This window comes from Rhineura floridana, chromosome 7 (assembly GCF_030035675.1).
Source record: "Rhineura floridana isolate rRhiFlo1 chromosome 7, rRhiFlo1.hap2, whole genome shotgun sequence".
NCBI classification, from domain to species: domain Eukaryota; kingdom Metazoa; phylum Chordata; class Lepidosauria; order Squamata; family Rhineuridae; genus Rhineura; species Rhineura floridana.
In genome coordinates, this window is record NC_084486.1 from 133,835,830 (window position 1) to 133,861,467 (window position 25,638).

Here is a 25,638-nt window from a genome sequence, read left to right on the forward strand (position 1 = left end):
GGCTGTGAGCCGGGCAGCTTGGTATCAATTATACCTTATACGTAGGCTGCAACCCTACCTCCCTGTTCAACAGCTCCCGCTCGTGGTGCATGCCCTGGTCACCTCTCGATTGGACTACTGTAATGCGCTCTACGTGGGGTTACCCTTGAAAACGGTCCGGAAATTACAACTTATACAGAATGCAGCGGCGCGCTTGCTTACCAACAGCCAACGACGGGACCACATCACGCCAGTGTTATTTGATCTACACTGGCTGCCGGTTGTTTTCCGGGCCCGATTCAAGGTGTTGGTTTTAACCTTTAAAACCCTGTACGGTTTCGGCCCAGCTTACCTGAAAGAGCGCCTCCACCACCACCAATTATGCCGCCCAACTAGATCAGCCACACAAGGCCTTCTCTCAATCCCGCAAACAAAACAGCTAGGTTGGTGGGTACTAGGAAGAGAGCCTTTTCTGTGGTGGCCCCCACTCTCTGGAACTCCCTCCCATGTGATCTTCGACATGCCCCTTCCCTAGATGTATTCCGCAAGGCCCTAAAGACGTGACTATTCCAACAAGCCTTTGAGGTCCTTGGGATGGGTAAATCGTCATGAGTCTGTCATCTATCGTATGTTGTTAATATAATTGCTTTTATATGTATTGATGACTGTCCAGTATTTCTATCTGTTGTTATTAATGTGATTGCATCTGATATTATTGTATTTTATCTTTTTTAATGTACGTCGCCTAGAGTGGCTAATTGCCAGATAGGCAACAAACAAATTAAATATTATTATTATTATTATTATTATTATTATGGCAGGAGTAAAGAAGATGTGACACAGGCCTGTGGTTGGGGCCCAGGGAGACCCCATGTTGTAATGATCACATTGTCTTAACCTTTTTATAGGGGTTAGGCTAGGGGTGACCCCACAGATGTTGTTCGGTTCCAACTTCCATCAGCGACAGTAAGCATGGCCAGTGGCCAGGGATGATGGGGACTGTGGTCCAACAACCTCTGGAAGGCCATAAAATGCCCTGCTCTGCCCAGCCTGAATCATGGCGATCCTGTTCTCCTGATTCTTCTGCTTCTACAACAGGTCAGAGATCCGTGAGACAAATTCAACCCCGTAGCAATTTTGTCTGGCCCCTGGTGATGTTCCCAAACTTGAACCAAAGTGTGATTATTAAATAAAAACCATGCACAGTTTCTCTCTCAAAGAAAAGAGGAGAAAAATTTTCAAGATGTAATAGAGATATTCCATACATGGATATTACATGCCGCTTTTGGATTTTGTACGTAGCACCCTGGCTATGCCTGAGTGCACGTCTGCTCCATAACAGTGAAGACCTCGCTGTCGAATAGCACCAACTTTTTATGGAGCTTGTTATTGCGGGGGGGGGGGAGTCAGTTTGTGTAGCAAAATACACCCACTGGGCCTCTGACCAGTCCCTGAAGCCTGCTGACTTCTAAGAACAGAGGGGTTGTCTAGCACTGAAACGTTTACTAAGAACACTTATACCCACCTTTCCACTACAATAATAATGATCAGGGCAGCTTACAGCAAGTTAAAAGCAATTAGAAAACATTTCATAAAAAATTACAAGTATGATAAAATGTGCACAGTGAAAATAGAAAAATGCATCCCAAGGATGATGGTAATACAATACATCATAAACCTGCTTGTTTCACCGAGATCCTAATCTGTACTGAAAGAACTCTGGCTTATTATTATTATTTCTGTACCACCTTGTGGAGTGTTGATAAAGAGAATTACTTGGGTGATATCAGGAGAGAGTTTTAGTCCAACAAAGACAAGGGTGAAAAATAAACAAGCATTTATCACCAGAGCAGGAAAGAAAGAATTCTCACAAGTTCTAATTCAATCAGGCAACTAATTTAGTAGTGGTTAAGTAGTAAGGTGGGGCAAAATACACCATGCTGTTTTCAATTATGGGCCCAGACAGTGGCTTCTCTTTCTGTAATTTGACTCACACACCGGCACCACTTGTAGAAGGCCTGCTCCATACTGTCACTTTTAACATTCAGCCAAATACTAGGGTTCACACTGATGTCAACACATGGGCAACTTCTGCTACAGATTACACGGTATAGGGCAATGGAATCTGCTCCTGATTTCAGCACCTTGGATAGCTCCTTGAAAATTCAGACTAAAACCCAGGGCAGATTCCACTGCCCCACTGACATGAAGCCATCAGCTGCCACTGGTATGGGGTTGGGGAACAGGGCAGATGTGATGTGGGGCTGCCTTTTTGAGTGGCAATCATTTCTTATAACAGTCAAAACCCTTACATTTAGCATGTAAGACTGAAGTTGGAATGCTGAATACAGATGTGGTTGCTGAAGCTCAAAAAAGGGGGGGATCAGAGGAGTGTAAAATTATGTGTGGTATGGAGAAAGTAGTTTTCCCCCCTCCCTAATAATACTAGAACGTGGAGCCATCCAATGAAACTGAATGCTGGCAGCTTCAGGACAGACAAAAGGAAGGACTTCTTCACACAGCACGTAGTGAAACTATGGAATTCTCTCCCACAAGATCCAGTGATGGCCACCAACAAAGATGGCTTTGAAAGGGTTTTAGACAAATTGATGGATGAGAAGGTTATCAATAAGTAGCTATTATTGGAGGCAATATGCCTCTGAATAGCAGGGAGCACAAGTGGGGAGGGCACTGTTGCACTCAGGTTCAGTTTCCAGGCTTTCCCCAGTTATCCAGTTGACCAATGCAAGAACTGGATGCTGTATTATATGGGCCTTTGGTCTGATCCAGCAGGCTCTTCTTATGTTCTTAAGACACATCATTTTTATGGAATCCTGAAAGGATGTTGTGTCTGTTTCAAACTATGAGCTATGCCAGAAAAGTAGAAGTGTTCTTTCTTTACAGTGATGTACAGGTGATTTAGAGCACATGAAGAACAGAGCCCTTAAAAAGCAAACACACTGATTCTAGAAAAGGCAGGAAACAATCAGCCCTTCACAGCTTTCCGTGAAATGTCACAGGGATTTTGAATATTCCAGGCAGATAAACCACAGGGAATGAAGACAAAAAAGACTGTTAGTTAAAAAAAAGAAATGGTGGTGGTGATGATGATTGTGATATGATGATGACGATGATGATGAAGAAGAAGAAGAAAACACTGCATACCCAGAGCTGGTCATCCATTCCTGGGGGGTTCTTTTTAATGAAAGCACCATAGTAAGTAGCAATATTTCGGTGATGAGAATATTTCTTTAGCATGTTAATTTCTTGTTTAATTTCCTCCTCTTCATCCTGGATAAAACGAAATATAATCAGAGTCATCAAATCAACAACAGGCTGATTTTCAGGCATTATTTCTCTTCACCTTCCTCATAACTGGTTTATCTCTCTCCTTCCCCTCTGTTTCTCCCTTTCCTACAATGAAATAAAAAAGCTAATTCACCATGTCAACGCATAAACTTGAGAAGCCAATGGATCTACAATACCGCAGAGAGCTAAGCACACCGGGTGGGATCCAAAGGTTCCTTTCAGTGAATGGGAAAAGCTTCTGCCAATGAAAAAAACCATTGGATCCAAGGCACTGACTTGAGTGTGCTAACCAATGGACTGAGGCTTTGATGTGTAAACTGAAAGCCAATAAAGTTCAATAGGAACACAGTTCAAACAATGGAGTTTTTCCCCCATTTTATTTCAATATTTGCAACCTGCACTTTCGTAGGAAATATACCAGTGGCATACAACATAAAACAACCCAGCATTGGTCAGTAACATGTCAATAAAAACTGGTTGGTTTTTTTAAAAAAAAAATCAAATTCCAAAGGTCTGCCTGAACAATAAACTTTTTAAAAGACGTATAAAAGAAAACTGGGATGGGTTCTGTTGCACTTTTATTGGCAAGGAGTTCCGCAGTACAGGGCCTGCTGACTGAACCTCAGGGCCACCAAAAGTGTCACATCAGAAGATCTTGGTGATTAAGGTGGAGCTTAAGGTGTTAGGCAGTTCTTTGAGCCCAAGTTGCACAGCCTCTCCTGACTGAGATATAATGGACAAATAGAGCTGGGTATCATCGGCACACTGGTGACACCTTACTCAAGCTCTTAATGACTGCTCCTAACAGATTTATATAGATGTTGAGTAGCAATGGAGACAAAACAGTGCCCTGAGGCACTCCATAGCATAAACAGCAGGGGTCTGAACAGCACCCTCCCAATGGACTCCCTGGACACAATCCTGCAGGAAGGAATGGAGCCACTATAATGCAGTCCCAACAATGTGGCAAAGTCAGTCCAGAAGAATACCATGGTCAGTGGCACCAAAGCCACCAAGAGACTGAGCAAAGCTTTTGACAAAGTGCCGCATGATATTTTGATTAGTAAGCTAGCTAAATGTGGGCTGGATGGAACAACTATCAGGTGGAGCCACAGTTGGCTCCAGAATTGTACTCAGAGAGTGCTTATCAATGATTCCTTCTCAAAATGGGGAGAGGTAACCAGTGGAGTACCGCAGGGCTCAGTCCTGGGCCCAGTGCTCTTCAACATTTTCATTAATGACTTGAATGGGGAGGTGCAGGTAATGTTTTTCAAATTTGCAGGTGATACAAAATTGGGAGGGATAGCTAATATCCTGGAACACAGAAACAAAATTCAAAGTGACCTTGATAGGCTGGAGCATTGGACTGAAAACAATAGAATGAAATTTAACAGGGATTAGTACAAAGTTCTACACCTAGGAAAAAGAAACCAAATGCACAGTTATAAGACGAAGCATACTTGGCTCACTAATACTATGATCTTGAGATTGTTGTTGATCTCAATCTGAATATGAGCCAACAGTGCAATGTGGCTGTTTTAGGCTGCATTAACAGTATAGTTTCCATATCACATGATGTATTAGTTCCCCTCTATTCAGCACTGGTTAGGCCTCATCTTGAGTACTGCATCCAGTTCTGGACACTGCACTTTAAGAAGGATGCAGACAAACTGGAACGGGTTCAGAGGAGGGCAACAAGGATGATCAAGGGACTGGAAACAAAGCCCTATGATGAGAGACTGAAAGAACTGGGCATGTTTAGCTTTGAGAAGAGAAGACTAAGGAGAGATCATTGCACTCTTCAAGTACTTGAAAGGTTGCCACACAGAGGAGGGCAAGATCTCTTCACAATTGTCCCAGAGTGCAGTACACAGAATAATGGGCTCAAGTCGCAGGAAACCAGATTTCAACTGAACATCAGGAAAACCTTCCTAACTGTTAGAGAGGCACAACAAGGGAACCAATAACGTAGGGAGCTGGTGGGCTCTCTAACACTGGACAAATTCAAGAGGCATCTGGCAGCCACCTGTTGGGTATGCTTTAATTTGGGTTCCTGCACTGAGTAGGGGGTTGGATTCAATGGCTTTATAGGCCCCTTCTAACTCTATGATTCTATTCTCTCTATAAAGGCCATTCAAAGCTGATTTCGTCCCAAACTCAGACTAGAATGGAATCAGATAATCATCCAGGAATATCTGCAGTAGTTCTGCCATGACCCTCTTAATCACCTTCCCCCAAAAGAGGATATTTGCAAGAGTTGTTAAAATCCACTGTGTCCAGGGCTGTCTTTTTCAGGAGTGGCTGCAATATCACCTCTTTAAGGGCAGCAGCCACAACCCTCTCATGCAATGAAGTATTCATCACAACCTGTTTCTGAATTCCTCACTCTACATCCCCTTGAACTTAATGAAGCGTTCATATGACACCCCCCTTGTGCATTCACTGAACCTTTGAGAGAAGAGTGGGATCACGTCCATAAGTGCATCGGGCTCTTTCCCATTAATGCTGACCTCATGGCCTCTGGGTTTGTAGTATAACATGTAACGTCCTCTACCCACTGGCTGTCATAGATGCAGAAGTACTGAACTCTTGGAATTTTCTTATATTTCCCTTCAAGGAAATTAATTTTATTGTCTGGAAACGCAGGGCTGTGTATGCCTTGGAAAGAAAGGCTAGATTTAACTCAGACAAATGTTTCTCTTTCCCATGATACAGTTTTAAAGTCGGGAAGGTACTAGGGAAACTGGGTATACTAATAGAAACTGATTCCAAGGCACTAAAGACCATACATTACTGGGAATGTACGCCTGGCATTGGTGGCGATTCCTCCTGTTCTACCAGAACCAGGAAAGTCCAGTGACTTCCTTTCTCCTCTCCTGCTGCATCTTCCTCCCCACCCCTTTCAGTCCCTTTCTATCTGTTTGGTTCCGGCTTCACTTTTATTTTAAAAACCAGAAAATAGAAGACACCCTGGTGCTTGTAGTATAAACTGCACATGCAAGCATTTTTGAAACAACTACGCATTCTGACCAGATGTCCTACACTATGTGGGAATAACTCCTGCTTTTCTTTATGCAGTATTACAGGGATGAATGAAACGCTGTCATCTTTGAAAGAGAATTCACAGAAGGGTGATAAAGTGAATGAGGGGCTTAAAGGAAATGGCAGGAGGGGGGAGGACAAAAAATATAGCTTTTTACAATAGTCTCCATTCATTGCCTATAAGAATCTGAAGGCTAGTGAGATTTGGAAGTTAGCAAAAGAGTTGATCCACAGATACATACATATTGCTGGATTCCCCATCAACTGATGGCGCACAGATGTGATGATGCCGGGGCAGCTGGTGACTTCCATGTCAGTGGGGCAGTGGAATCCGCTCTGAGTTTTAGCCCAAACTTTCAAGGAGCTGTCTGGAGCGGATTCCACTGCCCCACGGACATGGAGCCACCAGCCACCACTGGGTGACACCACAGAAAAGCACTGTGTGTTTAGGGCAGCATGAAACGCTATGCAAGTTCTCCCTAAAAGCCGTGGTGGCGCATTCTCAAATGCAAGTCATCACAATGTTGAAGGGAGGAACAAGTATATGTGACTGTACCAATAGTATGATCAGTAAAGTGGTGTTCCTAACAGGGCCAGAGTCAGCACCTGGCATCCTTGGGCAGCTGCTACATGCGTGCCCTGGACCCTTAAAGGGTTTCCCCCACTGGCATTCCAAGCAGCACCTAGCACCTGAGTCTAACAAACATAGTGTAAATTGGGGGCATTAGGAGAATTTAACATGGGAGCCTCCCAGCCACTCAGTTCTGCTGCTGCTCCCAGGTATGCATTCTAGAGCCCACCAGCAGCGAAGGGTGCCTTTGCCCAAAGACCCCTCAAACTGAAGACAACCCTGCTTCCCAGGGAATGGCAGGCCCTTTTCAAGAACCATATTTGTAGTTCCCTGGCCATTTATTAAGAGTATTCACAACGTTATTACCGACCACAGTATGTTTCCAGGCTAACTGGGATGGGACTGGGGGGGGGCACCATTTTGACATCAATGGAAAACTGCTAGGTAATGTCATCTGAATCACAGAATCATAGAGCCACAGAATCGTAGAGTTGGAAGGGGCCTATTAGGCCATCAAGTCCAACCCCCTGCTCAATGCAGGAATCCAACTCAAAGCATCTCTGACAGGTGGCTGTCCAGCCGTCTTTTGAAGGCCTTCAGTGTTGGAGAGCCCATCACCTCCCGAGGCAATTGGTTCCATTGTTGCACCACTCTAACAGTTAGGAAGTTTTTCCTGATGTTCAGTTAAAATCAAAGATTTAGACAAAGCTGACATCTGTATGCTGGTTACACTATTCTGGTGAAAATCTGGTATTCGTTCCTAAAGTTATTAGGTTTCAAAACTCCAATGTAAAGGCATAATTTAACAAAGAGCTAGGCCTCATCTGCATTATACATTTAAAGCTATACGTTTAATACGTTATACCACTTTAAACAGTCATGGCTTCTCCCAAAGAATCCTGGGAACTGTAGTTTGTTAAGGGTGCTGAGAGTTGTAAGGAGATCCCCTATTCACCTCACAAAGCTACAGTTCCAGAAGTCCCTGGGAAAAGAGAAGCCATGACTGTTAAAAGTGGTATAATACTGCTTTAAATGTATAGTGCAGATCGGGCCCAGAATATAAGCACATGTAAATCCAGCAAATTTGAGGTCCCTGTGTGAGACCAAAGGAAAAAAAAATGGCTGCCAGCAGACAAAGCAGTTGTACACCAGAAGAACTCAAGAAGTTCAGAGAAGACAGTGTGAGTGTGTCTATGACACAGGGTGGGAGGTGCTGCTGCAGCACAATGGCTGTGAGTGTGAGAGTGTGTGAAAGGTGATGGCTTAAATCCTGTATTTAATTGTATTTTTAAACAAGCTCTCCCTGAAGCCCCATGCTGTATTTTCAAGCAAGAAATCTGACAAAGTGGCTTTAGACATGGTGTATACTTTTTTGTGTGAATTAAGACTCTTATTAAGTAACCCCTAAAGTGCTTATGCTTCCAAAACCTTTAGTAATTCTACATTTTCTTCCCCTGTGGCTTTTTGGCAAGTGCGTAGTTTATTTTCTTCCTATTAAAGGAATAACAAGCTTAATACCTTGAAAATCCCTGTTCTTTTTTGTCATGTAAATTCTTTAGTGACCATATTTATGCATTTTCTGCAAGACCTTTTCTAATCATACAACAGCTACGTGTGCCCACTCTCATAGCTGGTTCTTGCAAGGTGCAAAAATGTAGAGCTCAATGTTTCAAAGGCTTCCTCACATGGAGCTGCAGCATAAAAATATCTCAGTTCCAGCAGCATTTCTTCCTCCAGTGCATTCCAGCTTAATTCATTGTGAAAGAATGCCGTTCAGTAAAGTGAGACACTGAGGACTATTACCAGGAGAAGAGTGAAGGAACAGAAAAGATTCATTCATTTCCCTAAAGCCAGTTCTAAAGTCTCTGTTTTGTATTTGAGTGATTCTGCTAAATTATCCCTCAAAAGGGGCTGGGGAAGCGCAAAGAAAACACAGTCTTGTAGGTTTAAGATTGCCACTCCTCTCTCTCAGAGTAATGGGACAGTGATAGCCAATCAAAGCAGGCACATTTACCTGGTGCTAGAAAACTCCTTGTCGCTGTCCCCGCCTGGTCATCAAAGCAGGCATAGACAGCTCAGCGATAGAGCATTTGCTTTGCATGCAGGAGGTCCCAGGTTCAATCCCCAGCATCTCCAGGTAGGCCTGGGAACTTTCCTTGCCTGAAACCCTGGAAAGCTGATGTCAAGTCAGGGTTGACAGTAATGAACTAGACAGACCCTAGGATAGTGAGCCTGCTGGTGACTAAGGATGCCAATCTTTGATGCTGGCTTTGCTTTTAAATGAAAGATGTCATTTGGGGTCTACTCCCATTCTGACCAAAGTCCATGGGTGTCCTTGCCACACACACCAAGGGACACACACAAAATTGGGGTTTTAATATCTGATGGATAGTTGTAAACTATTGAGTAGATTTCCTACCATTTTAGTTATGCTAGTACATGATCAGAAAGTCAAGAAAAGAATGATACATTACCCCGGTGACGTCCATGACTTTAATAGCTGCAAGCTGCCCTGTTTTAACATGACGGCCCTAGGAAAGAAAAAAAAGGAATCATTTAGTTTCCCCAGTTACACACTGGTACAAAATGTTTGGTGACAAACTACAAATCCATCAGCCCGGGTGGATTCAGAAAGGACTTCTACTGAGAATATAGCAGTTGGTAGCTTCATTCCGTCAGGAAGTCCAGTACAAAGTCAGAAGCCAATAACATTCAGTCCAACCCCTCCTCAATGCAGGAATTCAAGTTACAGCATACCCACAGAACCACAGAATAGTAGTGTCGGAAGGGATCTACAAGGCCACTGACTAAACCAAATTATTCAGCTGTGAGCCCATAAATTACCATTTCACAGCACAATCTGCCACATACCCTCCACTAGGGAAGATCATACAGGTGACAAAGGAACCTCAAGCCCTGGGGGAAAGGGCTCCCCTAAGCTAAGTTTGGTAATCTGAATGGGCTGCACTAGGGTAAACATGTTCTCTGCTGAGAGTAGTGGAGGACCAGTCACAGGACAGCAGCTATTGCGTCACTGTCAAACACTGGCATCAAAACAGCACCTGAGGACCAAACTAGACAATATGTGAAATATGAGATTTCATTTCATGAATATGTTGTTTTTTTCAGAAACAAAAATACCAAGGGGGAGGGGAGAAGGCATGGCAACCAGGATCAGCGCTGTGTCATGTTGGGAGGGGTAGGGGTAGCTCTTTCCTCTACACTGCAGGCCAAATGAAAATCACTCTTCCTGCCCCCAGCTGCTGTGCCCAGAGTGAAGGAGGCACCCATTGGTGCCAGTGGGAGCTTCCATACTTGGAGGAACAGCAAGTTTATTCGGGAGGGAAATTTTAATTTGGAACACAGAGCTCAAGAGGGGAGGTTTAACTCCCATACAGCTGCAATTTTTTTTGGAAAACACATATATATGTGAATGTAACCACACATTTCTCATATTGCCTAAATTTGGCCCCAAGTCTTCAGATTCTGTTTCTTCTTATACATAATAGCAAATGCACAGGATTCATAAATTTTTGGTCTTCTATTCTTTTTTCCCCTTTCTAGCCTGAAGCAGCTTTACAGCTGAACATACAAGCGACTAACATTAGACCTCAGAGCCAACACTCTGATGCTAAATAAAGTCTGGAATATGGAAGAATTAGTAGATTAGCCTCATTCCACATGGAATGAAATGCAGTAACTGTCAAACTTTGACAGGATGAGCCCTTATTATTTGAGGAAAGCTAGAAATCAGTCTTATTGCTGTCATTCCACTCACAACAGAAATTCTCCTCCTTTCCTCACCCCTGCACACCCTCAAAATCTATTCCTTAGGGGTAGGGGAAGACACTGGAGCAGATTTGGTGGGGGACTGGGGAAGGAAGAAGAAGAGGGAGCCCCACTGTGTGAGTGGAATCCCACTTTTGCAGGGTTGGAGACAACCCATTGTGTTTTGAAGCACAAGGGTAATTTCCGGTGTTATGAGATATTCCTCACACTGGAAAGGAGCTGAGTATGCAAAGTGAAAATGGAAGCTGTGGAACAGCAACATATCATTTTAACCAAGCTGATTTTTTCTTTGCAGTAGTTGGAATGTCATATTTTAAATCTTTGCTTATATATCCATATATGTTTGCAATTCAGTTGTATTTCTGCCTCCTTTCTTCTCTCAGAAATACACCTGTTATTATTCTAACAAACATTTCCAAGCTGCCTTTAAAGACTACAGCTTTCCCAAGGCGACTTTCATCAATAACAAATATACAATATTATCAATTGCAAACATTAAAACATACAGTTCAAATTGCAATAAAACAGTCAATAAAATTCAACAATCACCAACAAAAACAATCAACCAAGACAAACAAACCACCAGCAGCAAATGCAATAACATCTTCAGTTGTCATTGGTTTCTTTTAAAGGAGGAATGGGAGAACCTGTGGCCCTTTCAGATGTTACTGGGCTACAACTCCCATCATCCTGACCACTGGCCATGCTAGCTGGGACTGGTGGGAGTTGAAGTCCAACAACTGGAAGGCCACAGAGCAGTCTACTTATTGCAGCAATGGCCCTTGCCATTTCAGGTAGCAGCTGAATAGACAAAGGCATATAAGAAGCACACTGGCACACAACACTGGCATGCAGCACCATTAAGGCATTTTGTTTAGGGAAAGACTGGGGGGGGGCAGTGATTGAACTTGACTTGAAGGCCAGACGCAGGCGATACATGGGAATGCCATCCCTGCAGTTTCCCACAAGTTTTTCTTTCCTTCCTTTATCTCTTTAAAAAAAGCCTTAGGGAGTAGATTTGGATCAGGACCATGGTACAGGAAGCTTAACCCTTTGGCCCCATATCATTCTCACCCACAACTTAAATCATCCTCCCTCAGAGCTGCTCTCAGCTATGGAAGGGAAAACACACAGGCAAAAAAACCACCTCTGTTTATATGAGAGAGCACGACTATCCAGAGTGGTGTAGTGGTTAAAGTGTTAGGTTAGGAGCTTGGAGACCAGGGTTCAAATCCCCACTCATCCATGAAGCTCACTGGGTGACCTTGGGCCCGTCACCACCTCTCAGCCTAGCCTACTTCACAGGGTTGTTGTGGGGATTAAAGAAGGAAGGGGAGAACCATGTATGGTAAAAGATGGTATTATCTTTGGTAATCTCCAGAGCAGCTAACAGCTGATGGGGAGGGAAGGACTAAGTAAGGTAACTGACATGAGGGTCCTTTCTCACTTGCGTCACAACCTTGATCCAAATCCCCTTTCTGAAGCTGGTCAGGCCTTGTTTACTGACCAGTAGCAGTGAATTTAAATAATGTTGCACTGTGACTATTTCCTATCATGCCCAGTATAGAACACATTTAGCCAAGCAAAGCTGATCTAGGACAGCAAGCACAGGCTGGGTGAACCCGCTCATTCCTTTCAAGATAATACCTCGAGAGATTGCTTTAGCACTACCAGTCTATGTTCTAACGATAGCTGGTCAGTTTTTAGCCCTCCTTCGCTCAGGAGTGATTGATTCCCAGTTAGGGATGGGTGAATATTTGCGTTTCTCAGTTCCTCATTTTACCATTCTTAAGTTCATTTGTCCACATTTCCACATCAGTTTGCAATTTTGAAAAAAGTTCTTGTGAAAATTCATCAGCATTTTTCCTAATACTCATTTTATATGCAGTTTTGCCTAATATACTCATGTCTACAAAGCAATTTTTTCAAATGCAGTGCATTTTGTATGCTATTTTCACTAACATATACATTTTTATGCACACTTTTCCCTAGTACACACATTTTTGTACACACTGCTTGGGCTGGAGAATTGCACTGCAAAATTCAGAGAAGTGCAAATTTTGAAGCATGGCTGTGTTTTGATTCATGCGTTGCTTAGGAAAGTGTGAATTGGGTAGATTCACCTTTGAAAAGCAAACAGAATTGAATTTCTCCCCCATCCCTATTCACAGTCCTACTGCCCATCAGATAAAGCCCTGCTCAGAACACGATAACGGCACGGCAATGAGTCTGCTGCTGCAACAGATTCTTGGCTCTGTCCTTCCAGGAGACCATGTGACAAAATCTCAGGCTGGGCATAGTGCTGAATTTTCAGCACTGTACAAACAAAACTAGGTCACTGCAGAGGATCCCAGCATCCTGAGGGAACAGTGTTACATTCAGTGTGCCAGGGCTCACCCATGCACACAGGCAACAGGGGGGAAACAAGGACAATTAGGCAGCAACAGTTTGACGATACAGATTAGGTTTTCAGGCAACCACCTTTTGTAAAGCTGCAACAGAGCACCCACCCATACATTACACACACAGTACAATTCCCCCCCCCCTATTCCAGGAAAACAGTACAAAGTAACTGTTGGTGGCTGGCGTGCTCATGTATTTTACATTTGCTCTTAAAAGCTTTTTCTGGATAACACTGCACTCCAAATACCGCCCCAAAATTTGGTAAGTTGTGATGTTTTCAGGTATGTTAAATGATGTAAATACAGAACACATGTGACTACACTCAGGGTTGTATGCTGCGATTCCACAGGAACACAGAGAAGGAAGAAACACATGCCGTGGTAATGGCCCAATGCAACTTCTTGAGAATCTCGGCTTCCATTTGAAAAAAAGAAAGTTTCTAGCCATTATGATAGAAAGTGTACAGGCGATGCCTGCTGAAAGTTTCAGAAGCCAGAAGTGGACAGGAACATGACAGGATACAAAATATGTATTTATATCCCAAGCTTCCTCCAAGGATATACATGATTTTCCCCCACCTCCACCCTCACCTTATACCCCTAACAATCTTGTTAGGTAGGATAGGCTGAGACAGTGTGACTAGTCTAGAGTCCCTCCAGGAGCTTCACAGCTGAATATGGATTTGACTTCAAGTCTCCCTTGTCCTCCTCCAGCACTCTGACTACTATGCCACATTGTTTCTCAAACTGTCCAGTGGTTGCAGCAGCTGGGATTTTAGTGGCCTGCACAGCTTCTTGCCACTATCTGTAACTAGCAAACCAGCATGAAATCATAGAATGTTATGCAAAATGGGAAAAGATAAGCACATTCAGTAAACTACAAAATGTATACAGGCTACAGAATTGAGCTCACTCACACATACATTCTATTTCAATTTTTTTTTAATTCATGAATTCAAAAGCAGAACATAGAGCCAACCCAAATGTTCCTCAAAGAAGCAAAGAGAGATAGCTTAACCTCCATTAATACTTTTTAAAAGTACCTATTTCCCTGCTAAAATGTACCTAATTTAACTTGGCTTCAGCAGAGCGCCATCAAACACCTTCACACTGTTCTCTGGGTGCACATAATGGAATGCATGCATGTGCACACAGAGAGCATTCATTGTTACCTGCATTATGGAGCCAGAGCTTTGGAAACAGAAAGCAGCTATGGACAAACAAACAAAAAGACACAAACAAGTCCATAACTTTATAAATTGCAACAGCAGGGGGATGTCACGTCTGGCTCAGTTTCAGACACATCCCATGTAACTTGTGCTCAATGTGTACACTGAAACTGAAAGGGATGCATCTGAAATTCATGCAGATGACCTAAAAGCCAGTTACCATTCCAGCAGAGTGGCACTGCCTGCTTTAGGTTGACTTTCTTTCCATGGAATTGCATAATGGACTGGCTCTGTTCAAGGAACTGAGTGAAGCGTGCCAATATGCTTCTTCTGGCAAAAAAAAGCCTCCTAATGAGAGCCAGACTGAGATCAGGGTGAACTGAGGTCATCTGGATGAGTTTTTGAAACTTGAGCTGACTAGTGCATTGCCCATGCTCAGACAATGTGCCTATGTCATTTACTATCCAGTTCTCATCACTAGTTTACAAACAAACATCTTCCAGAGGTTATTCCTAAAACAGAGATGAGATTAAATAAGAGGCAGGCAAAGCATGCAGACTATATTAGAGTTGTTGGCCTTAGTCCTGTTGATTTATACCACTGTCACCCAATACTCAAATTATTCTCCGTATATTTGAGGCTGGTTCACTTAGCTGCTGTTTTTCAAATGTCTGGAGGGAGGGAACCCTAATTCGGCTAAAATTAGGGACAGTCAGGGGGTGTGAATTTCATATGAATTTTGATCTGGTCACAACCTTTAGCTCCCTAATTTGGGCATTGTTGCCATTCATGTAAAACAGACTTTACAAAGTTTCACAGGCAAAAGAAAAAAAAAGGACTCTGTCCTTTACAATCCTACTGTCTCAGTTCAGCGGAGAAGAGTCAGAACAAAGGTTTCAAATTATTCCCCCCCTCCCCACTCAAAGAAATAAAAGGCAAAAATTCTATAGGCAAAACTGACTTTCCCGATACAAAGGGTGCAATCAGAAAACTCTTGCAATAGCTAGGAAAAGTACAAGAAACCTGCCTGGGGGGGGGGGGAATGTGGCAATCTTACAAGGCCACATGGCTAGTTGCACCAGTTAATATTCTCTCTTCTGCACAACTATTAAAGGTTAATAGTATCATCTAGGACAGGGGTAGCCAACATGGTGCCCTCCAGATGTTGCTGGACTGCAACTCCAATCATCCTCTTACCATTGGCCATGCTGGCTGGGGTTTATAAGTATTGAAATCCAACAACATCTGGAGGGCATCACCTTGGCTACCCCTGCCCTACTGCATCTGGTCACCCTAGATGAGAGGCATTATTGAAGGCAATTCCACAGGAATTAGTTCAATGAACTAATTCCTTCCCCCAGCAAAACAATAACAAAACCATACCAGTGAATCTGATGTGTGCCCAATCCTCATCTGGAAATGAAGCAAGACTCTTCCAGTTGGGCTGGTTCGTTGCAAATAATTTTTAACAAGTGGCAATACTGCAGAAGCTTTAATTTTGTTGGGCTTCATCAAATGTAAGATTATATGTTGTGCTTCTGAGTTTATATTGTCTGTCTTCTTAAGACATGATGTGATCCTCTTAGAGGTTTCAAGAGACATAGGAAAGAAAACAGCTGACCTGCAGCACAGGTGCCACAAACCGCACAGACAGCAAAGGGTTGTGGCATGTTTGAGACAAGGGACAGGAGGTGAAAGTGGCACATCTGCAATGTGCCTCTTCCCACCAGGAGGCTTGGCAGCAGGCTAGAGGCAAAACCATCCCAAGGCACAGAAGTCTGTATATGTATATTCTAGGAGCTGAGCTTCTTGCATACTTTGGACATGGCAGATTTAGAGTGGTATGCGCTTGTGTCTGTACTATTAATGAGCAGCACAACAGGAGGTATTCAACTAACTTTTTGTGCTAGCACTAGAGTTAGTGATAGCACAACCATGTATCCCTCTCCTCTTCCCCTCCACACACCTTGCACCATACTCAAATCTGTTCTAGAAAGTTGGGGGAAACCCCAGAATAGATTTAGGGGGTGCATAGTGGGGAGGAGATGGGGAGATCTTTCCATCAGGTAAGGAGAAATCCTTACACTGATGGAAAAATTGTCTTAGTGCTCTGTGGAATACAACCCATTGTCATTTCAGTATATTAGGCGCCTCATAAAACATGCTCTCATGTTATTTTGGTATTCTAATATCATCATGGGAGGTGCCATTTGGATCTTCTGCTCAGAAACCAAACTGTCTTGAGCTATCACTCTGCTAGTTAAAGATGTTCTGACTCAAATCCAGTCATTATTGTAGCCTACTGCGCTCTTCAAACATGCATCTGTGTTATCTGCTTCTTCATTGATATCAAGGTTCCTGCATTACATTATTGTGTGGCACAAGATGTTGTTAGTATGTATGAGGTATCATGCCCTATGTGGCATGATTTCCCTCCCCAGATAGACTGTCAAAGCTTATTTGGGTACAAACCCAAACTCAGCTTGAAGCTTATTCAAGTGAGAACATCAAAGCTGTTGCTGTTTTTGATTGAGTATTCATCTGAGCAGAAAGTGATTTCTCTAATTACCTTTAAAACATTACCAATCTATCGCTAACTCAAGAATGTCATGGGTGTTACGTGGTGATGGGTGTTATGTGGACATCTTAGATTCCCATGAACAAGGGCAGCAATAGTGTACACAGCTGGGTTGAGTGATAGCACTGTGTGTAATCTATGCACAGTTTTTTGAGACAAAGGAATTCTGAAGGTTATGTATACACCTTATAAATATTCGTCAGTGCTGCATATAATCTCAAAGTGGCTCTTGGCCTTCCCAAGCTGTACATTTTAAATGTAGCTTTTTCAATCAGCTGAAATTCTCAGGATAAAATTGACACTGTAGAGGCAGCTGGAAAAGGTTCTAAGATTAAGTAAAACTGAAATGGAACATGGCTCCCATTCATTATGTTCTGCTTTACTTAGCTTGATTAAGCTAGATGCAGGCCTTTTTATTATTATTAAACTGGTTGCAGTCAAGTACTTTTGAATATGGTGTACTAATAGTCGGCACTAAACCAGCCTGAACTTCTTCTAAGTCTTCTGGATAGAACTGAGGAGAACAAGTTCTATGTGATTAGGTAGCACAAAGGGCCAGTTTAGGCATAAGGCCAATCCATGAGATTTAGCATTGCAACAATGAGCCAAGGTGAGCTTTATCCTCACACATTTCATCCTCATCCTCATCCTCCTTGTGAGAGGGGGCAAGATTGAAAGCTGCCAGTTTCATTTTTGCTGTTTTCCATTACACCCAACCTCAAGAAACTGTGGTTCATTCTAAACCAGCTTCCCAAATTCAGACACAATGAAAAACTAGTTTATTCAAATCAAAAGTGAAAAAGGGGAACAGCTGCAGCACTGGGGGACTGGAGAAGATCTGCCCTGGAAGTGATTATCTGAGCATCTAGGTGCTTGCTTGATTGCTCCTCTGGGTCTCTTGAGACAACTGAAGTCCCTGGTAAGTGCTGCAAGGACTGGGACCCCCTGCTTGACCCTGACTCCAGAGAGAGGCTGCAGCCAATCCTGCAGCCTCTTACATCAGCTCCTGGCTGGGTCAGGGAGAATAGAATCCCAGCTGCCCTTGGATGGTGGGCCTGCTGCAGGCGAAGTTGCAACCGAAGGGGAACACTGAAGGGTGTCATCCCTTGGGGAGCCCCTTAGTGAGGGTGAAGGCACTATCCCCTTTTATTTTTAAAGATTAATTTAGAGGACACTGGTAGCTGGGAGGGTGTATGGCACATGTGTAGTTACTGCACAGGGTGAGAGTCTGTGCAGTGAACTGAACGATAGGAGAAAGTCGTTAGATGCCTTCAGAGTGAAAGTCTGTAACTGGCAGAAGCCTAGCCCTCCCTGGGCATGAGATGGGGGGGGAATAGATGTGCCCTGTGTAAAAAATACTGAGTGGGTCCGAGGGTTCCAAATCCTCACAGAGGCCTACTGGGATAATTGGCTCAGGTAGGTTTTGTTGGTGGGCTCTTGTTGGGTCCATATCAGGTGTTTTGGTGGAGTCTTAGTAAGGAAGAGCATGGGTGATGCCACCCCAATTTCAGTGATCATGGGTAGAGGGAGGTATGGCCATGGGGAGGTGGTGAACTACCACAGAACACGAGGGCAAGGCTATCTACTCCTTGTTCCTTGCTGCACTCCTCTCATGGACATGTTCCTCGTTGCTCATCGGCTGTGCCCACTGGCTTGTGTGTGCTGTTGTTTAATGTCAGATCGGTACACAATAAGACCACACTCATCCACGATTTCATCATGGATGAAGGTGCTGATTTGGTGTGCATTACCAAGACCTGGGTGGGTGAGCTGGAAGGAGTTGATCTGACCCAGTTTTGTCCACCTGGATACTCGGTGCAACACCAGCACAGGGTGCAAAGATGCAGGGGGAGTTGCTGTGGCCTACAGAACATGCATCTCTGTCTCCAGAAAACCACTCTGTCGTGGAGCTGGCTGTGAGGGCCTGCACATGGTGTCAGGCCAAGGAGACAAGAAACTAAGGTTGCTGGTAGTGTACCATCCACCCTGCTGCCCGGCAGCTTCTCTGACTCAGCTGGCAGAGGCCATCTCGGCTGTGGTATTGGAGGAGCCCAGAACAATAGTCCTGGGTGATTTCAATGTCCATGCTGAGGCTGCCTCTAGTGTTCCGGCTCAGGACTTCATGGCCTCCATGATAACCATGGGGCTACCTCAAGTTGTCACCGGCCTGACACATAGGGCAGGGCACACCCTTGACTTGCTTTTTGCTCCAGGTGGAGGAAGGGGTGGTCTGGAGATGAGGCGGTGGATGTCACCCCATTGTCATGGTCAGATCACTTCCTGGTGAAGTTTACACTTACGGTTCCGATCTTCCCCTGCAGGAGTGGTGGACAGATTAAGATGGTCCACCCCCAGAGACTAATGGAATTCACTGGATTCCTGAATGCCCTGGGGGAGTTCCCAGTAGATAGAGCAGGTGACCCTGTTGAAGCCCTTGTCACGCTGTGGAACAGCGAGACATGTTGGGCTCTTGACACAGTTGCCCCGAGCACCCTCTCTGGCATTGTGGAGCACAGTTTGCACCTTGTTACACCAGTGAACTAAGGGCAATGAGACAGGCTGGATGACGGCTACAGCGCAAGTGGTGAAAGATGTGCTGAGGTTGATCAGGCATGAGTAAGACATAACTGTGTCTACTGTGCAGTGGTGAGGGAGGAAAAGAAGGCCCACTTCTCTGCCACCATCGCATCCTCAAGTAGCCATCCATGGAAGCTTTTCCATATTGTCAGGGGTCTGTTAAAAACAACTACAGGAAATGGAGTTTTAGACCCTTCAGAGGCCCATATGAATTGTTTGCAAGGCACTTTGAGGGTAATGTTGCTTGCCTCTGTAGCAATCTTGATTCCTCATCCACATCTACTGTAGTCCCCAGTGAGTTGTCCAGTGCAATGTCTCCTGCAACTTCTTGGGAACGGTTTCAGTTGATGCGGCCTGATGACGTAGACAAAGTGCTTGAGACGATGCAGCCAGCAACGTGTCCTCTTGACCCTTTCCCTTCTTGGCTTATTAAAACTTGCTGAGGGGATTTAACCAAGTGGATCCAGGGTGTGGTCAATGCATTGTTGTGGGAGCGAGTGGTTCCAACCATCCTGAAAGAGGCAGTGATCCAACCACTCCTGAAAAAGCCCACCCTGGACCCATTCGTTTGCGACAACTACCAACCGGTTGCAAATACCCCCTTCTTAGGGAAGGTGATTCAGAGGGTTGTGGCGCAGCAATTGCAAGTACTCTTGGATGAAACAGATTATCTTGACTCATTCCAGTCTGGGTTCAGGCCTGGTTGTGGGACTGAATTGGCTTTGATCACACTGATGGATGACCTTTATTGAGAGAAGGACAAGGGGAGTGTGACCCTGTTACTCTTACGTCATCTCTTGGCAGCTGTTGATACCATTGACCATGGTATCTTTCTGGGCCAACTTGGTGAGATAGGTATGGGAAGCACTGTTTTACAGTGGTTCTGATCCTATCTCCACGGTCGTCTTCAGAGAACAGCACTGGGTGATTGTCTTTTGGCCCCCTGGCAGTTGTGCTGTGGGGTGCCACAGGGTACCATCTTGTCCCCCATGCTGTTTAACATCTATATGAAGCCCTTGGGAGCAGTCAGATGAGGCGGTGGATGTCACCCCATTGTCATCTCTTGGCAGCTGTTGATACCATTGACCATGGTATCTTTCTGGGCCAACTTGGTGAGATAGGTATGGGAAGCACTGTTTTACAGTGGTTCTGATCCTATCTCCACGGTCGTCTTCAGAGAACAGCACTGGGTGATTGTCTTTTGGCCCCCTGGCAGTTGTGCTGTGGGATGCCACAGGGTACCATCTTGTCCCCCATGCTGTTTAACATCTATATGAAGCCCTTGGGAGCAGTCACCGGGAGATTTGGGCGAGGTGTCAGCAGTACACTGGCCATACCCAACTCTATTTCTCTGTAACATCTGAATCAGGAGAGGCCATGCAAGCCCTTGACTGGTGCCTGGACTTGGTGGTGGACTGGATGAGGGCCAATAAATTGACTCTGAAACAAGACAGAGATGCTGTGAGTTGGTGGTTCCTGAGTTTGGATAGTTGGTCAGTTGTCTGCTTTGGATGGGGTCATATTCCCTCTGAAACAGCAGGTCCATAGTCTGGGAGTGCTCCTGGATCCATTTTTGTCGCTAGAGGCTCAGGTGACCTCAGTAGCTAGAGTGCCATTTACCAGCTTCGGCTGGTAAGACAGCTGCGGCCCTTTCTGGACCGGGATAGCCTGGCCACTGTTGTCCATGCATTGGTAACCTCCAGGCTGGATTACTGTAATGCGCTCTATGTGGGGCTATCCTTGAGATTGGTCCAGAAGCTGCAGCTGGTGCAAAATGTGGCGGCAAGACTGCTCACTGGGGCAGGGTATCACCAACATGTTACCCTGCTGCTGAAAGGATTGCACTGGCTACCTATTAGCTAGTGGGCTAGGTTCAAGGTTCTAGTTTTGGTGTACAAATCCCTATACAGCTTGGGACCAGGATACCTGAAAAACTGTCTTATCCTTTATATGCCCAGTCAATCACTGCGCTCTGCAAATGAGGGCCTCCTGCAGATACCATTTTACCAGGTCTGTTCTGCACAACACAGGAAATGGACCTTTAGTGCAGTGGCCTACCCTTTGGAATTCCCTCCCCTTAAATATTAGACAGGCACTATCTCTGTTATCTTTTGGGCACCTACTGAAGACCTTCCTTTTTCAACAAGCCTTTTAAGTATAGCCATCCCAGTCTGCATCTGTGTTGGAATTGCTTTTTAATATGTTTTTAAACCTTCTTCTTTTAAAAATAGATGTTTTTAAAGCTTTTTAAAAATGTTTTAAAATATGTTTTGTTTTAATATGTTTTCAATGGTTGTTTTGCTTTAATATATTTTAAAGTATGTTTTTAAGATGTGTTAAAGTGTTTTTAGTGCTTTTGTTTGCCGCCTTGGGCTCCTATGGGGGAAAGGGAGGGATATAAACAATAATAGTAAACATTGCACCTCCTCCCATCATACATGGAAAAGGAGAGAGAAGAGAGGGGAAGCTCATGACCCCAAGGCTTGCCATGGCTCATTCCCAGAATGCTAAACCATGAACGTCTGAACAGAGCCAAATTGTCCTCCATTCCCAACACTATGCACAATTTCATTGTTTACTAAGAGGAGCATTGTTTATGTGAGATCATTGTCTGAAATCCCTGCGAGGACCACTAGCTTTTCTATTGAAAATGGCCTATCATTGATACTCCTGCCCCAGGGAGGTCTATTTTGATAACTCTCTTCTCTCTTTTGGCAGAGAAATTTACAATACATCTTTTCAAGGGGAGACTGAGTATGCTGCCTTATTTTGCTGTTTCATATTTGATTTTCTTTGGCTGTTTTCTTCTGGTTTATTTTCTTGTGGTAGTTGCTTTGTTTTGAATTTTAAAAAATCTGACTCATATTGACTTTTTATGCCAGTAGGTGAACTGGATGCCTCATTGAGGTGGCTGGATGGGATATTGATGGTTTTAAATAAATGAACACATTAAATCATAAACAAATACAAGATAGTTTGCATGAAATGACCTAATTTGCATGCAGGCTTTATTTGCATGCACGCATCATTTTGATTTAGGTTTCCAAGCATGCAGCATGAACAGTTCATACATTTGGATTAATCTGTACATACACATATAATACATTCAGTTTCACACCTATATTTCACCTACAGTGCACAACTAGACTGGAAGCCTACTCTGTTTTTACTATTATTAAAGCTTACATTTTCAGGATTGTGCAGGACATAAAATTTTGCATTCACCATGAACATACTGTGGTTCATGATGCAACTGTTGCCACAAAGACTTTTAAACTCCTTGCTTATATTTTCCTAATTTGGTCTGCAGGGTAAAAAAGCAGAGGTAAATAAGGTAGTGGCTTGGAGGGATAACAGTTTTTAAAAGTGGCTGGCAGCAAATGGAGGAAGAGTTGCCTTAATCAGATGAAACTCCCGTTTCCTCGAGGGCTTCCATAGCTTCATTAAGGAAACAAGAGCTCATCTAGGTGAGCATCTGGAAACACTAACTTAGATTGATCAAGTCCCAGTGCATTATGGGAAAGAGGGCTTCTCTTTCTTCCTCTCTATCACACACAGACACCCCTGACAATTTCCCCAGGCACTTTCTTTGACCTAGTCACATGAAATGACAAAACAGACTTACACGCGTTAGTATTTGTTATTCTGCCACTTTCAGGGAAGGGGGGGGAAGACACCTCAATGCTTCTATCCATCAGGCCAGAGCTGTTATTATTAACAATAACAACAATGATATGCTTTGCAGATCAAGTGAAATCAGCTCAACATATGGTATGGTACCTATATATATATATATATTCTCAACTTTTAAAGATAAGGGAGAGAATAAGCAGCAAGAATATATAAATCAATGGGATCATATTCTCACCACCCCACCACCCGTTCACTTGTCCCAACATGTAGTCTGGATGCCAGGTCTACAAACACTAGGTCTATTCGTTGAGAAACATCATATAGGTGTATACCGCAAGTTTCAAACAGGCCAGGTCTACCCAAACCTTGCTACTCCTCAGTTATCAGATCTACCAGAAAAGGTAGATCTGTTCTCTGAGACTAGTTATGTTTTTGGAGTATTTACCTTGCTCCCCACCTTGGAAAAATTCATGTTGGAAACATTATAAGCAGTAGCCTTATGTTGGGCTGGTTCGGATCATAGAATCATAGAATAGTAGAGTTGGAAGGGGCCTACAAGGCCATCAAGTCCAACCCCCTGCTCAATGCAGGAATCAGTAACAATAAGTGTAGTTGAGTCTTACATACATGAGTCTAATTTAATGTTACATGCATGAGTCTCAGGCTTGTACATTCTTCTCTTCCCCTCTCCTAGGCAAACTATTCTGGTGTCCTCCAGATGTTGGACTACATCTCTCATCTTCCATCACAGGCAACCACGCTGGCTACCCTTGGTTTAGTGTTACAGGCAGGAACCTCATCTCCTCTCTCCCCTTCAGTACTGAGACAAGGAAGAGTCTGTGGTTTTTAAATTAACTGCAATTTAGCATTATGAAAAAACCCTAAACTGTGGTTAATCTTAACTATGCTTTATTGAAGCAAGACAATTTCATTAACCACAGGTTGAAGTTGGCTTGTTTCAGTAAGTAAGAGTAGTCACAGGTTGCTTGTCTCTCAGGAGTTGTACTCTCTTCTCTGCGTGCATAGAACAGAAAAGGTCTCTTATTTTTGAGGCATTTCCTTGTTGGGATAAGCAAGAAGTTTGCATGCTTTAGTAGAGAGATGTCTCTTCTAGCCGGAATTTGGGGACGCCTCTATGCTCGTTTACTATGATGTAACTCCCTTGTTGACCAGGGGTTATTTCCTACTTCTCTTCCTCTTCTTTGTTATGGGTTGTTCTTCTTTCATCCGCATAACCTCCAGAGGCTTTCTCTCCCAGAATATCCCAGTCATGGATTAAAATCTACTACCTACTCCTATCTTTTCTCTCCAAGCTGGAGACTATGTTTCCTGAACATATGAAAGGTCACTACCTAAAAATAAACATTTTAATACATTTTTTTACCAAAGAAGACTGTCTTTGTTGCTTTTTATTCAGCTAGTCTGTATAAGAGGAAAGTGGGTTAGTTAATTCTCTTACCACTCTGCTAAATACCCTCTGCTTAGAGATAGAACTACTAAACTGTTTCTATCTCATTTAAGGCCAGCATTCATGTGGCATGAATCCAAAAACTAAAATCAGTATTGGGGCCCATGGCAGTCAATTGTTGTATCAAGTCTTCAATCAATCAGTAGAAGCTGGTCTATTAGGGCAAATACGGCACTGAACCCCACCAACCTCAGTCTGCCCTCAGCCAGGCCCCCCCTTGCCTGCCTTCTTACTCCCATCGAGTCCGGGGGGCAGCATGCTTTGTCAGCTTCCTCCTCCTTAATCTCAGTTTTGCCCTCTCATAATTCAGCAGGGAGGAGGATGGGGTCAAAATTAGAATCGGTTGGTTCTGCCTGTCATTGGCTGTGGCTCCATCTCCTGTTGGTCTCCCTGACCCAATGGGCACCAGCCACAACTGCATGCAATGTAACCTAACTCCCTCCCTCTCCCACAAAAATGATTCATGGCAGCCATGCAGACTGCCTTTCATTTAGCAACCTCTAGTGAGAACTAGAGGTAAGTACGCCACCACCCAATTTACAGGAGAAAGAAACATCTGAGGGCCCCTCCAGACTATCACTTTCGCAGAAGGAATTCTTTTTTTTTTATCATTAATTTTATTCAAATTTTCAAACACAAAACAAAACAAAACAAAAAAGAAACAAATCAAACAATAAAATAAAATGTTGACTTCCGATTTGTCGCAGATCAGCCATAGGTCTATGATATATAACAAACCTGTCTCTTAACATATTACAAAATCACTTTCCTCCAGTAGTTATCTTAATTAATCATCAAATCTCATTAACATCGCTTTATTCTTTCCGCAAAAAGTCAAAGAGAGGTTTCCACTCCTTGAGAAATATATCCATCGATTTTTCTTCAAATAAACATGTCAATTAATCCATCTCATCAAGTCTGCTAGGTCCAATAATTTCAATAGCCATTTTTCCATTATCAGTGTTAATTCCATCTTCCAACTTCCATCCTTGCACCCATAATAATCTTGCTGTCATAGTCATAGTCATATAGTAAGAGTCTGATGGGAATTTCCTTCATCACAAATATTTCCTTGCCATCAATTCTGAATGTGTTGCTGAAATATTGTTGTAAGGTCATAT

General features: G+C 43.6%; 1 protein-coding gene across 3 annotated transcripts in view; it reads right to left on the reverse strand.

Moving 5' to 3' along the window:
- The window catches only part of TNIK (TRAF2 and NCK interacting kinase), a 392,097-nt gene that overhangs the window by 164,405 nt on the left and 202,054 nt on the right, over nt 1-25,638 (reverse strand). For all 3 annotated transcript variants that reach the window (XM_061637314.1, XM_061637313.1, XM_061637315.1), the window contains exons 3-4: nt 9,376-9,432; nt 3,145-3,270 (exon numbers count right to left, since the gene is read on the reverse strand). In XM_061637314.1, the coding sequence (XP_061493298.1) occupies nt 3,145-3,270; nt 9,376-9,432 (183 nt within the window). The remainder of the gene's footprint in view (nt 1-3,144; nt 3,271-9,375; nt 9,433-25,638) is intronic.